The sequence below is a fragment of the Triticum dicoccoides genome, chromosome 7B (genome assembly GCF_002162155.2).
Source record: "Triticum dicoccoides isolate Atlit2015 ecotype Zavitan chromosome 7B, WEW_v2.0, whole genome shotgun sequence".
Lineage (NCBI taxonomy): Eukaryota > Viridiplantae > Streptophyta > Magnoliopsida > Poales > Poaceae > Triticum > Triticum dicoccoides.
The window spans coordinates 496417501-496431275 of NC_041393.1; the positions used below are offsets into that span (position 1 = coordinate 496417501).

The window sequence follows — 13775 nt, forward strand, 5'->3', positions numbered from 1 at the left end:
TGGTCCACTTGAGGACTTGGATCCATATGAAGAATTTGGTTCATATGAAGAATTTGATCTGGAGTTCCTATTCTTCACAGGTGGTGTCATGAGGACATTCACCTGAAGGCTTTCAAGGCAACTTTTGGGAACCCAGATTTTCTTCATAGGGGAACCGTTCCTGCAGTTAGTCCCAACATATCTAGCAAATACTTCACCATTCTGATTTTTGAACAGTCTATAGTTAGAGTCAAATGACTCATCAGAAGAATGGAGAGATTCACATGTAAAGCCAGATAAGTTGGATGGATCAACTGGAGGTCCCTTTGCAGCAACCCATGAGATTTTGGGGTACTGCTCAGGCTTCCAATATGTTCCATCAGCATTGAGTTTCCTCTCAAAGGAAATACCCTCTTTCCTAGGGTTTCTGTTGAGGATCTGCTTTTTGAGCACATCACAAAGAGTCTAATGCCCTTTGAGGCTTTTGTACATGCCTGTCATGTAAAATTCCTTTAGCCATGCATCATCAGTGATACTTGCATTGTCCTGAGATGAGGAATTAGTGATAGCAGAGACAGGTGAAGAATTTGTAACATTAGAAGCATTTGAACATCCAGGTGAAGAATTAGCAGTTTCACGTTCAATGCACTTTAAACATGGAGGAATAAATTCTTCCTGAGTAGCTTTGATTTGTTGAGCTAGTAATGAATCACGCTCCTTCTAAAGATCTTCATAACTCACTCTTAGCTTCTCAAGATCTTGCTTTCTTTGAAGAAATTCATAAGAAAGCTTCTCGTGATCAGATAAGAGAGTGTTATGATGACTTTGAAGATTGTCAAACTTAGACTGAAGTCTCTGAAGATTTTCAGTTAAGTTTTTAGTGCGATCCATTTCTTCACCCAACATATCATCACTTTTGTCTAGCATGTTTTGAAGCTTATCAATAGCCTTTTGTTGTTTCATAGCAATTTTAGCAAGTTTAGAGTAGCTAGGCTTAGGATTTTCATCAGATTCATCCTCACTTGATTCAGAGGAGGGGTATTTAGTTACCTTGGCACCCTTTACCATGAAGCAATAGGTGGGAGCATAGTCATCATTACCTTCATCAGCATTGTTGGTGTTGCCATTTTCTTCAGAGTTGAAGATAGACTTGTTGACAAACGTGGTAGCAAGAGCCAGGCTTGCCACACCAGACTCGGACTCCTCAGATGCCTCCTCTTCCTCATGATCCTCAGATTCAGCCTTGGAATCCATTTCCTTGCCTATGAATGCCCAAGCCTTCTTGGAGATGCTCTTCTTGTGAGATGAAGACTTTGAGGATTTTGATGATGAAGACTTTGAAGATTTCTTCTTCTTCTTGGCATCATCAGAATTGTAATCCTTGTATTTCTTCTTCTTCAGTTCCTTATCCCGCTGAGGACAATCTTGAATGTAATGATCAGGTTTCTTGCACTTGTGACATAGCCTTTTCTTGTAGTCATTGGATGAGGAATGATTGCTCCTTGAGGATTTTCCAAAGCGACCACGTCTTGAGAACTTCTAAAATTTCTTCACGAGCAATGCTAGTTCTTGGCTTAGTTCTTCGGGATCACCAAGGCTGCTAGTGGAGCCCTCTTCTTCAGACTCAGAGACTACCTTGGCCTTCAAAGCACATGGTTTACCATATCTTGAACCATAGAGATCTCTCTTCTCAGCAAGTTGGAACTCATGAGTGTTTAGCCTCTCGAGGATATCAGCAGGATCAAGTGACTTGTAATCAGCACGCTCTTGAATCATCAGTGCCAGGGTGTCAAATGAAGAATCGAGCGATCTCAGCAATTTCTTCACCACCTCATGGTCGGTGATATCAGTGGCGCCAAGCGCTTGAAGCTCATTTGAGATATCAGTGAGGCGATCGAAGGTTTGCTGAACATTTTCATTGTCGAGTCTTTTAAAGCGGTTGAAGAGATTGCGAAGGACGTCAACACGAGAGTCACGTTGAGTTGAGACTCCTTCATTTACTTTGGAGAGCCTATCCCAGATAAGCTTAGTAGTTTCCAAAGCACTCACTCTACCATATTGCCCTTTGCTCAGATGGCCACATATGATATTCTTCGCTTGAGAATCGAGTTGATTGAATCTCTTCACATCAGTAGCATTCAGGGAAGGTGTGACTGAGGGAACACCATTTTCCACAACATACCAGAGATCGTTGTCAATTGCCTCAAGATGCATTCGCATCTTATTCTTCCAATAGGGGTAGTCCGTTCCATCGAAGGTAGGACACCCAGCAGAGACCTTGATCATACCTGCGGTCGACATAACTAAAACTCCACGCGGTTAAACCAAAATGACATAGAACAAGGGAGTACCTTGCTCTGGTACCAATTCAAAGTGCATTATATCGACTAGAGGGGGTGAATAGGTGATTTTTATGAATTCTTCACTGAGGAATTTGCTGGTGAGGAAATTCCTAAATGAAGAACTACTTGCAGCGGAATAAGTACTCAAAAGTAAACATAGCAGAACACACGCATAGTCATCATGAAGAAATGAAGACAAGCACAGAGTACAGAAAGCGTAAACACGGGATAACACAAGGAAGAAGACGGACAGACTAAAGAAATAAAACTGAGGAAATTGAGAAAGTCTTCAGTCAATGTCTTCAGACAGATATGAACAAGCACACAACAACAGAGATGAGGAAATTAAAGAGTTGAGGAAATAGAACCAGTAAGCTCAGTGAAGACAATGATTTGGTAGACCAGTTCCAACTACTGTCTCAGTTGTACATCTGCTTGGAGCGGCTGAGTATTTAAACTTGAGGACACCCAGTCCCGGACACACAGTCCTCACCGTATTCCCCTTGAGCTAAGGTCACATAGACCTCGCCCAATCACTCGTGGTAAGTCTTCAGGTGACTTCTGAACCTTCACAAACTCGGTCACTCGAAGATCCACAATTCCTCTTAGATGCTCTAGACCTTGACGCCTAACCGTCTGGAAGAAGCACATTCTTCAAAGGAAACAAGCGTCGGATCCATGCAGGATCAATCTCTTCAGTGATGCTCAATCACTTTGGGGTTTGTAGGTTGGGGTTTGGGTTTTTCCTCACTTGATGATTTCGCTCAAAGTCCTCGGAGGATGGGTTGCTCTCAAATGACAAGTGTCAGTTTCTCTCGGAGCAGCCTACCAGCTAGTGGTTGTAGGGGGGCGGCTATTTATAGCCTAGGGAGCAGCCCGACATGATAAGACATAAATGCCCTTGTCTGATATGACCGTTAGGTGGGTGGATATTTTGGGACAGCTGGCGCGTAGCACAGCAACGGTCGGAATATTTGACTCTCAAATACCTCAGGGCTATCATGTTCCTCACTGTGTAGGCAATCCGCACTGGTGAATTCCTAACTCCTCAGTCAGAACAAATTCCTCAGAGACCAGAAGAACTTCGTCTCTGTCACTGAAGAATATGGCTGATCTATATGAGATTTCCAATGGCTTCACTCGAAGGGATTGGTAGGTGTAGGATTTGAGTTGAGCATCACATGGAAATTTTTCCTTAGTATTTTCTCGACCCCCTTTAACAGTACGGTGTTTCCTATGACTCAAGAAAGAGAAAATGAAACTATAAAAACAAAAGTCTTCAAGCTTCATGTTCCTCGAATGATTGCCAAGTCTTCAAGATCACACCAATTTCTTCACTTTCAAAGTCTTCAGAAAGTCTTCAGAAATCCAAAGTCTTCAGTTGAAGGACTTCATTTTTAGGGGTCGACTTTCTCTGTAAGTGTCAAACTCCTCATAGACTTATAGACATGTGTACACTCACAAACGCATCAGTCCCTTAACCTATAAGTCTTCAATACACCAAAATCACTAAGGGGCACTAGATGCACTTAAAACACAGTCGAATAAAGCTGAATGGGCAGTATGTGTGGGATGGCATGATCCGTTGAAACTTGTTGGACATTGAATTTGAGACATTGGTGTACTACACTTATTTGCATGCTATGTATGGATGATTTGTGTTTTTTGTTTTCCAAACTTTGATGAATATCCACTGGTTTGCATGAATTTCGTCCGCTAAGTCGAAACCCGACTTGAAATATATGCGGGCAGCGTTGGATGGCTGGCTCCAGCATCCATGTCCACGGACTGGTACCCCCTGTCCGCAGATGGATGCCGGAGCAAATTTGTGGGTCAGCATTGGAGATGCCCTAATCTATAACAGGAATTGCATCAATTTAATTTTGATCAACTCCATAGGAAAAAATGAGCGTAGCTCAGATGGTTAGGTTCCTTGTGATGAAACCAACCCACCATGGTTGAAGTCCTAAACTTGGCATTGGTGCTCGTATTTTTCTTGGTTTATTTCAGTGAGAGAGACGGTTCCCTCAACTATGAGGGTACATGTGGTGACTTCGTCAATCTCAAAATATTGTGCTACCTCGGTCACTCGAAGGTGCTCATAGGGGTTGTGTGGGCATCTGCGTTGTACTGTGTCAAAAAAGTTCGCAATTTTTTATGCATAGTATGAAAATGTATTTCATGATACATACGTAACACACCACCACCGCCACCTCTCTCTCTCTCTCTCTCTCTCTCTCTCTCTCTCTCTCCCGCATCGAACAAGGGACCTCCCTCTCACGTCGCCTCCCCCGCGGGCGGCTTGGGAGGGCTCAGCCGCCACCGCCGCCTAGTAACCCTCCAGCGCCCTTCTTCCCCTCCACCGTTGCCAATGGTCGGCTCCGGGCAAAGCCCGTGCGTGCGACGGCGGCGGCGGAGGGTCTCTCCTCCCTCTCTCGGAACCGCGGCGACTTGGGCGTCCTGATCCGCGGGGTGCGGCCCCCCCGACGGTGTGGCGGATCCCGGAGGCGGCGGTGCACGGGCGCCCAGATCCATGGGTGTGGGATTCCCGACAGCGTGCGGGCTCCCGGCGGCGGCGGGATCGGTCGACGATGGGCTTGGGCGATGGCGCCGCTCGCGTGGTGTTGGATCTCATCGCTCATGGCGGATCTCGCCACTCCGGCCATCATGGAGGAACCTGGACCTGGGGCGGCGGCCCCGTTAGGCATGGTGATGGCGCCCTCGGCTGGCGACGTTCGCGGGGGGTGGATGGACGGCGTCTTGACCACGTGGGCAGTGAGTCAACGGTGGATCTCCTCCGCGCTGCAGGCTCTCTCCCGCTGCAGTTGGTGGCTTACGATCGCGGTCGTCGGCCTCGGTGCGTTCGCGGGGGCTGGTAGAGGTAACATCGGACCGGAGGAAACTCTGGATGACTCGTTCATCCTGATGGTGGCAACGACCAAGGTCGCCGTTCTCCTCCTTGCAGGCGCCGTCAAGGTCCCCGCCCTCCACCCCGACCCCATGCCAGGGTGAAAACCCAGAATCTCCTTAGATTGGGCGTCGGTGGCACTGCGTGTGTCTTACCCTTCTTGGAGGCGCCGCCTGAGGCATTTGGGTGCTCGGTTAGAGGAACTGCGGGCGGAGGGGATGGGACCAGTGGCAGCAGGTGTTGTTCGCGAACGAGGAGTGGCGTGGCATCTGGCACGTCGACAATGGCGGGTCTCAGCGGCATGAAGCAGCGCGGTCTCGCCGGTGGGCGTGTGATGATGGACGAGCGCAAGATGGTGGCGTTGTCTGGCATCGTGGTGGCGTCGACGGCAGCTAGACCGGACAGGGTCGATGCCTCGGTACAGCTTTGAAGATGGAACGGTGGAAGACGGCGGCGGCAGCCTCGGTGAGTGCGTCGGACCGGTGTGTGACCCGGTCCAGGTATGTGGCCTGGATGGGGCATCCGACACTAGATGCTAGGATTTGGTGCGAAGTATATCTGGTATTAGGCTCGGACATTCGGTACCACTGCATCAAGAGGATAGAAGTAGCGACAGGTGTTGCCTTGAGGGTGGCTTCAAGCTTACTGATGTACTTCCTTATAAGGTCTTTTGTGAATAATTAATAAAGTGGCTGCGTGCATTGTCGAGATGCAGAGGCCGAGGGTGCTTGTATTTCATAAAGAATCTCACGAGACTACTTTGACGTTTTAGGTGTTAGTATTTTTGTAGACTTGATCAAACTTAAAACAAATTTTACTTGAGACAGACCATTAACTACAGATAGAGTTACTTGTTGTTCACAAAGATTTATAACTCTGAAAAAACGGTTGGAAACATGTGGAACGGCTCAACCCATTTTCCTAATAATTTAGCAATTTATATTTCCTCCTCAACTCGATCATTTCTCACGCCTATAAAAAGCTCAGCAACCCAGAGCAGAACCTCCACGGCAACAACCCCTCCGAAAAGCGGAAAAGCCACGATGACCAGGCCTCACACTGGTAGTGAGTCACCACTGGTGGTGCATCTGCTGCTGTGTTGCACCTTTCTCCTGGCCGCCGCTGCTCCGGCGACCACCGCAGCCTCCGTTCCCGCCCCTGCTCCGACCCCGACGAAGCAGAACATGACGTGGGACGTGGAGTACATCATGTGGTCGCCGGACTGCCAGCAGCGGGTGATGATCGGGATCAACGGCAAGTTCCCCGGCCCGAACATCACCGCCCGCGCCGGCGAGACCCTCAGCATCACCGTGAACAACAAGCTGCACACCGAGGGGCTGGTGATCCACTGGCACGGGATGCGGCAGGTGGGCACGCCGTGGGCGGACGGGACGGCGTCCATCTCCCAGTGCGCCATCAGCCCGGGGGACTCGTTCACCTACGAGTTCGTCGCCGACAAGGTAGGCAACGTCGCAACCGAACAAAACCCCGTACCCGGAATGGCCGGGCACGTGGAGAAGACCCAAGGAACTCAACTGAACTGAACCAAATTTGTCCGCTTGTGCAGCCGGGGACCTACTTCTACCACGGGCACTTCGGGATGCAGCGGGCGGCGGGGCTGTACGGGTGGCTCGTCGTGAACGCCACGGCGGAGCAGGACGAGCCGTACCGGAGGGACTACGACGGCGGCGAGCTCCGCATGCTGCTCAGCGACTGGTACCACGACAACGTGTACGCGCAGGCGGCCGGGCTGGAGCAAAAGTACGATCACTTCCAGTGGGTCGGCGAGCCGCAGACGATCCTCATCAACGGCAGAGGGCAGCACGACTGCATGCTGGGCACGGTCACGAGGTTCCACCGGGGCATCGACAGGCACGCCAAGACCTGCGTGAGGGACAAGCAGGCCAAGCTGTGCAGGGACGAGGAGAGGTGCCTCCGGCGGAGCGAGTGCGGGCCCTACTGCCCGCAGAGCCAGTGCTACCCCGTGGTGTTCGACGTGGAGCCTGGCAGGACGTACCGGCTCAGGATCGCCAGCACCACCTCACTCTCTGCTCTCAACGTGCAGGTCCAAGGGGTAAGAAAGAAAGACAACCATTTCTTTTTCCATTCTTTTTTTTTTTGAACTTCTTTTTCCATTCTTCTTCAGTGAGAAATTACTTATTGATGGTGGGGGTAATTTTGAAGCACGACCTGACGGTGGTGGAGGCCGACGGCAACCCCGTGGAGCCGTTCACGGTCCCCGACATCGACATATACTCCGGCGAGAGCTACTCCGTGCTCCTCACGACCAACCACACGCCGACGTTCTACAGGTCGGGGTCCTTCTGGGTCTCCGTCGGCGTGAGAGGACGGCCCCCCAAGACGCTGCCGGCCACCGCCGTCCTAAGGTACACCAACAGCAGGTTCCCGTGGCCAGGCAGCCCGCCCCCGGCGACTCCGGCGTGGTACGACCTGCAGCGCAGCAAGGGCTTCACCTACAGGATCAAGGCCCGGAGGAACGCCGCCGAGGCGCCGCCGCCGCCGCGGACCGAGCAGGTGAACCGGACGATCGTCATGCTCAACACGCAGACCCTGGTGGGCGGGCACATGAAGTGGGCCGTCAACAACGTGTCCCTGACGCTCCCGGCCACCCCGTACCTCGGCGCCTACTTCTACGGCGTCCAGGGCAGCGCGTTCGACGCCTCCGGCGAGGCGCCCAACGGGTTCCCCGGCGGGTACGACATCGACCTGCCGCCGGCGAACAACAGCTACGAGGCCACGCTCAGCGACCGGGTGTACGAGCTGCCGCACGGCGCCGTGGTGGACGTGGTGCTCCAGAACGCGGACATGCGGAGGGACAACGACAGCGAGACGCACCCGTGGCACCTGCACGGCCACGACTTCTGGGTGCTGGGGTACGGCGAGGGGCGGTACGGCGGCGGCGGCGGCGGCGAGCGCCTCAACACGGAGGACCCGCCGCTGCGGAACACGGTGGTGTTGTTCCCGCACGGGTGGACGGCGATCCGGTTCGTCGCCGACAACGTGGGCGCGTGGGCGTTCCACTGCCACATCGAGCCGCACCTCCACATGGGCATGGGCGCCGTCTTTGTCGAAGGGGCCCACATGATACGCGAGCTCGACGTGCCAAGGGAGACCATGATGTGCGGGGTGATCAGGACGGCGGCCGCATCCCTGACTCCCGCTAAGCCAGGCTCGCCGGCGCCATCGGCTCATGGATAAGCTCCTCCTCGCATGCCTGTTCCAATGTATCCGTGGTCATTTGTCAGTGCGCAGTGCAAAACAAAGGCCTTCCAGTCAGAACTCCAAATATCAGTAGTTGGCAAATGTAAAATGTTTTTCACTGCACATTCTCACTGAATAAAGTTTTATTGATAAAGAAAAATGTCTGCTTTCTGATAAACGTCGTCTTACAATGAAAAGATAATTGTTCTGAAATTTTCATTGATTGGCCAATTAATTTTAAGATTCAGGTACATAGTTACTGTACTATACCAAGCAAGAGAGTAATTTTTATTGATTGGCCAATTAATTTTAAGATTCAGGTACATAGTTACTGTACTATACCAAGTAAGAGAGTAACAGACCCTTCAAAAAAAATAAGAGTAACAAACAGTACGCAGTTAGCTCAGCACCAGGGTAATATCGAATGAAATCATTCAACCAACGAGAAAGTTATGCACTAAGAAATAGTGCCATGTCCAGCGTACTGCGTGTAAGACATAAAACACAAATGGAACAGACATGGTCAATCGAGATCCGAAACAGTACAGGAGCACTCAATATCTTTAGAATTACAAGACAAGCTAATCTGCAACGAGTATCAAATTCTCTCTTCAACATCCGTGAACATCCGGTGATTCTTACTCCTACCAGGCTACATATTCTACCAAAACCATGGAATCCCATCTCAAATCCCAGTTTCCTTCATATGTCACTTGAACAGCACCATGTATGATATTGCAAGAAAACCTTGTGCGGGACATGCTCTAGGAGCAGACAGGAAACTTATCTCGAAAGTTGCTACATCAGTCGATCTTCACAGAAGCATAGATCTTCCTCACAAACCAGAAGCAAGCATAGAAGCCAATGGTGCCGGTCAGGACGAAGAAGGCATAAGAAATGATCAGCATGTAACCAAAGTAGAGAATGCCTGAAACAAGCTTTGTGATCTCCAGCTTGTTGAAGAAGTAGAAGATAGCATAAGCGAAAAGATATAGAGCTGAAGAGCCTGCGGTCAGGTAGGCTCTCCACCACCAGTGGTAGTCCTCGCTGCATAGCTGGAAGTAGCAGAGCACAATTGTGATCTCAGCACAGGTTACCAGGAGAATGACGAAGACTATGAAGAGGAAGCCAAAGATGTAGTAGAACTGGTTCAGCCAGATAGATGTGAGGATGAAGAAGAGCTCAATGAAGACAGCACCAAATGGCAATATGCCACCAGCAAGTATGGAGAACGCTGGCTGCAGGTACCATGCTTGCTCGGGAATTTGCCTGGGAATCTTGTTTGTCTTGACTGGGTCCTCAATGGCTGGCTGCTTGAATCCCAAGAAACTTCCAACAAAGACCAGTGGCACGGAGATGCCAAACCAGAGAAGGACCAGAGCAAACATTGTCCCAAAAGGAACTGCACCAGATGATTTCTCACCCCAGATAAGGGCATTCAGGACAAAAAAGACCCCAAAGATTATACCAGGAAACATGAAGGCAGTTTTGAGGGTGATCTTCTTCCACTCAGTGCCCTTGAACATCTTGTAGAGGCGAGACGACGTGTAACCCGCCAATACACCCATGAAAACCCACAGAAGGACCATAGCAGTCATGAGTCCTCCACGGTTTGCAGGGGATAAGAATCCAAGTAGCGCAAACATCATTGTTACCACTGTCATGCCAAAGAACTGCACACCAGTTCCAACATAAACGCAAAGAAGGCCTGAATGAACAGGAGGCCTGAAGGCATCACCATGCACTAACTTCCATCCAGTTTCTTCCTGGGCCTCCTCCTGATTGTCAAGCTGATTATAGTTTGCTATGTCCTTGTAAAGGGTCCTCATCATAATCATGGCTATCATGCCAGAAAGGAAAAGGACAATCATCAAGGAGTTAATAATTGAGAACCAGTGGATTTGGCTGTCACTGGAAAGAAGGTAGACATCCCAGCGAGATGCCCATATGATCTCACTAGACTGCAGAAGATCAATTGTGAATTAATCAGCACGGCAGGAACATGAATGCCAGCAACAAAGGATGTGAAAAAGGTAATATACCTCAAAGGTAACGTCATAAGAGAATACAACATATGCATCAGGGGCCACCTCTTGAGGTGTGTGACTACCAGGAGTTATCTTCGTGTTAGCGTTGCAGGTTTGTACTGTAGGATTCTTGTCATCCCAGGCACCATATTCATGTTTAATGCTGCATAAAGATAGACAGTGAATAGGCAAGTTATGATAGGCACATGTACCTTCACATAAGATATAAATTTATAAAAAGCCAAGCACTAATTTCTAAATATTGGCTATGTTGAACATTTACTATGGAGATTAAACTATTTATGAAATGATCAAAACATTACATGAACAAAAATTTCAATTGGTTTCGGACTGTTCAGCTACGCATACCCATAACAAAACAAGATCAATTAGACCACGAGGCATGCTAAGTTAGACATGACTGAGTATACATAACATACCTGCTAGGAATCACATGGAAGCCAACAATACGAGCCTCTGGGGAGTTTAGGTCTTCATGGTACAAGACTTTAAAGCTCAAGTGATTGTTAATATAGTACTTGTCATCCTTGAGCTGCCAATGTTGTGCTCAAATTAAACAAGTTCCTTGATAAATGTTTCATGTTTCAGTGAGTAGCAATCGACTTGGTGAGATGCTCACCTTATAGCCAACGCGGTAACCATGATCAAAGATCGGTTGGCTCCCTTCCCGTGTCTGCCTAGGGACCACAACTGGGAGATTATCCAAAATCCTGATAGAAGGAAAGTACATTGACAGGCACTGTATTATAGCTTATGCGGAACATAACCACAATTCTAAACTTGGACCAGTATCATATGTAAGCCGGCTAGACAATCGTGTTAATCCTTTTTTGGCGGGGAACAGTCATGTTAATCAACTGGCAATACAACAACAACTTCAAAATCAGAACATACATATTCACTCGATATTCATCATCGATCTTCTCTCTGAAATTCTTTGCAGCTTCTGCAGACAGCTTTGTTCGACAAACAACTTTGCAACTCTCGTCCCTCCTCATCTTGAACTGCAAAAAGTTGGGAAATTGAACTTAAGTTAAAGCAATTTCATATTATGCTGTCATGCTCTCTACACCCTTGAACAAACAGGCAAAAAATCATTTGTAGAGTATTTAATGCAAAATACACAGGTAGTATACTTACATTATAGACAGAGTTTTCAATGCGGTCCCCACGAAGGACTTCCCCTAAGTTCTCAGCACTGTTCTTAATCGCCTCAGGTTTGCAGTAGTCCAGGAAATAATAGTCATATGGAAGTTGTGTCTTTATAGATGACAGCTTGTTGACCTTCACCTGGAGATCATCATCCTGCAATATGAACATTTAGTCAACCTTTGAAAACCATTGAGCAAACAGAGAATAGACAGGAAACAATGAATAAAACTTCCAGACAATCATATCTATATACCTAAATAGTTGACCCCCCCCCCCCCACACTAACTCAATTATCCTAACCTGCAACTATGCCAACTCATCATGCCATCATGCATGCCCCACTAAATTTAATTCTCTCAATATGCAACTATGCCAACTCACCATGTCACTATGCATGAAAAATCTCCATGCACCATGCATGCTACTCATTCTCAATAAATATTTTACAACTATATAATAACTAGATATTGCAAATTGTATGTACTATTATTTCAATTCTCATGTTGCTAATCAAAATACTGAACTTTCATACTGCCAAATCTCATGCATCTAATTCCCACAGCAACGCGCAGGGTATCATCTCTAGTTTAGAAGTTTGGTTATACAACTATAACTGCCTTAATAATTGTATGGTACGGTAAGTTGGTAACTGCCTCTCTGAAGAAATGACAGTCACCAATGCAACACAACAACTGGAGCTACATAAACAAGAGGACTCCAACAACTTGTAAATGATGAAATCAATTAACACAACAATCTAATGGCACCGGAAAACAACATGCAAGTGTTAACAAGTGTTAATTAAGTTATACAGAATGTATCATGTTCTCCTGATCTCCTGAAATTGTAACTGCGCTAGGAGGCAACAAGAAACAACAAACATGCACTTGTCTCTAAGGTGTGGCTTCTTCAAGTAGATCGCCAAGCACATAGGCAACACATATAGGCTTCAACATAAACGTTACTGTTGCAGAATATACTTCTACACATTTGATTCTCATCAGAATATCATTCAAACAAGAGAAACAAATGAGCTTATAATGGGTAAGGACACTGTTTGTCTATATCAAACTATATTATGATGGTATAACGGAAAGGAACCTCAGGATATGCATGGTGTTTTTAGATCATGTGGACATTCTAATACAACAACTCTAGTACATCTACAAGCATACTACATAAGGTATGTTGCCATTTCGAACATTTTAATTTAAGAATGGTCTGTTTGTTGTAGTTTGCAGCCGTCATATGAGGATATTAGGCCCTAGCAAGCTAGACGAAGACAACACTTCAGTTAATGCCACTTTCACAAGGTTTGTGATTGCAGTGTTGCAATCTCCATGAAACCCACCAATATACACAACAATAGGTACCCTGCTGAATTTTCTACCCAAAACGCACAAATAGTTTACCACTCAGTAAATACATGTTTTCCAATAGTACAAAGAAGACTAAATTAAACAGCAATGAAAATAAGAGATGAAGCGATGACGTGTCTGACACCTCTAGATGAACTCAAAAACAAGCAGAAACCAAAAATCCCCTGCACTTTTTGAAGTGTGACCCGCACCCATCCCACAATAATACCTACACGCTGCACCAAACACAGTTAACCACATCAATGGATCTAACTATATTTTGCAATACCGTCGCGATTCAAGCTAAGGAGAGCTAGAAATGACATCAGGAGTCGGAGAATGGAACGAGGAGCCTAACCCAAATGCACCATGCTCGACAAAATTAATCGCACGCAATCGAAGGCCAAGCAAGCGGGCGCTGCCACGTACGGCTTTCGCCTTATCTGCGGGTACGCCCAAAACGCACACGCAAGCCAGCATAAAATCCAGGCATTCCGCTCTCCGCTTCCATTGCTCAGGTCACTAAACCCTGAACCACAGACGCACCCCTACTAATAATCCTCCAAATGAGCGGAGACCCTCCGAACACGGGGAAACGACGTCTGGGAAGCCAGATCTGAGGACGCGGCTCCCGGTACGGCTAGATCCACCGGCACGGACGGCCGGGAGGCCACCTAGAGCTTAGATCCGACGGGGAGAGGGCGAGCGGGGGGTGGATTGCTCACCTTCTGGAAGTCGCGGGGGGCGACGCCGGGGAGGTAGAAGG

At 48.0% G+C, this 13775-nt stretch overlaps 2 protein-coding genes across 2 annotated transcripts; one reads left to right on the plus strand and one right to left on the minus strand.

Moving 5' to 3' along the window:
- The first annotated feature begins 6257 nt into the window (after positions 1-6257).
- LOC119337311 (L-ascorbate oxidase-like) lies at positions 6258-8569 on the plus strand. The gene is made up of 3 exons (XM_037609427.1): positions 6258-6689; positions 6797-7303; positions 7414-8569. Exons 1-3 carry the CDS (start codon positions 6273-6275, stop codon positions 8446-8448), a joined length of 1959 nt encoding a protein of 652 aa, XP_037465324.1. The 5' UTR covers positions 6258-6272; the 3' UTR covers positions 8449-8569.
- Positions 8570-8869: 300 nt separating this feature from the next.
- Positions 8870-13773, minus strand: LOC119339037 (transmembrane 9 superfamily member 7-like; the record flags this gene model as incomplete). Its single annotated transcript, XM_037611223.1, has 7 exons — positions 8870-10412; positions 10494-10641; positions 10919-11031; positions 11119-11209; positions 11394-11503; positions 11640-11804; positions 13735-13773. Coding segments are annotated over 7 exons (1824 nt in total), but the record flags the coding sequence as incomplete, so codon positions are not given.
- Between the last annotated feature and the right edge of the window lie 2 nt (positions 13774-13775).

What these genes read in the sequence shown, in the direction of transcription:
- LOC119337311 (XM_037609427.1), top strand. Translation starts at nt 6,273, where the DNA reads ATGACCAGGCCTCACACTGGTAGTGAGTCACCACTGGTGGTGCATCTG. An exon ending in ACGAGTTCGTCGCCGACAAG is followed by an intron (nt 6,690 to 6,796) that starts GTAGGCAACGTC and finishes CCGCTTGTGCAG; the next exon opens with CCGGGGACCTACTTCTACCA. An exon ending in TCAACGTGCAGGTCCAAGGG is followed by an intron (nt 7,304 to 7,413) that starts GTAAGAAAGAAA and finishes GTAATTTTGAAG; the next exon opens with CACGACCTGACGGTGGTGGA.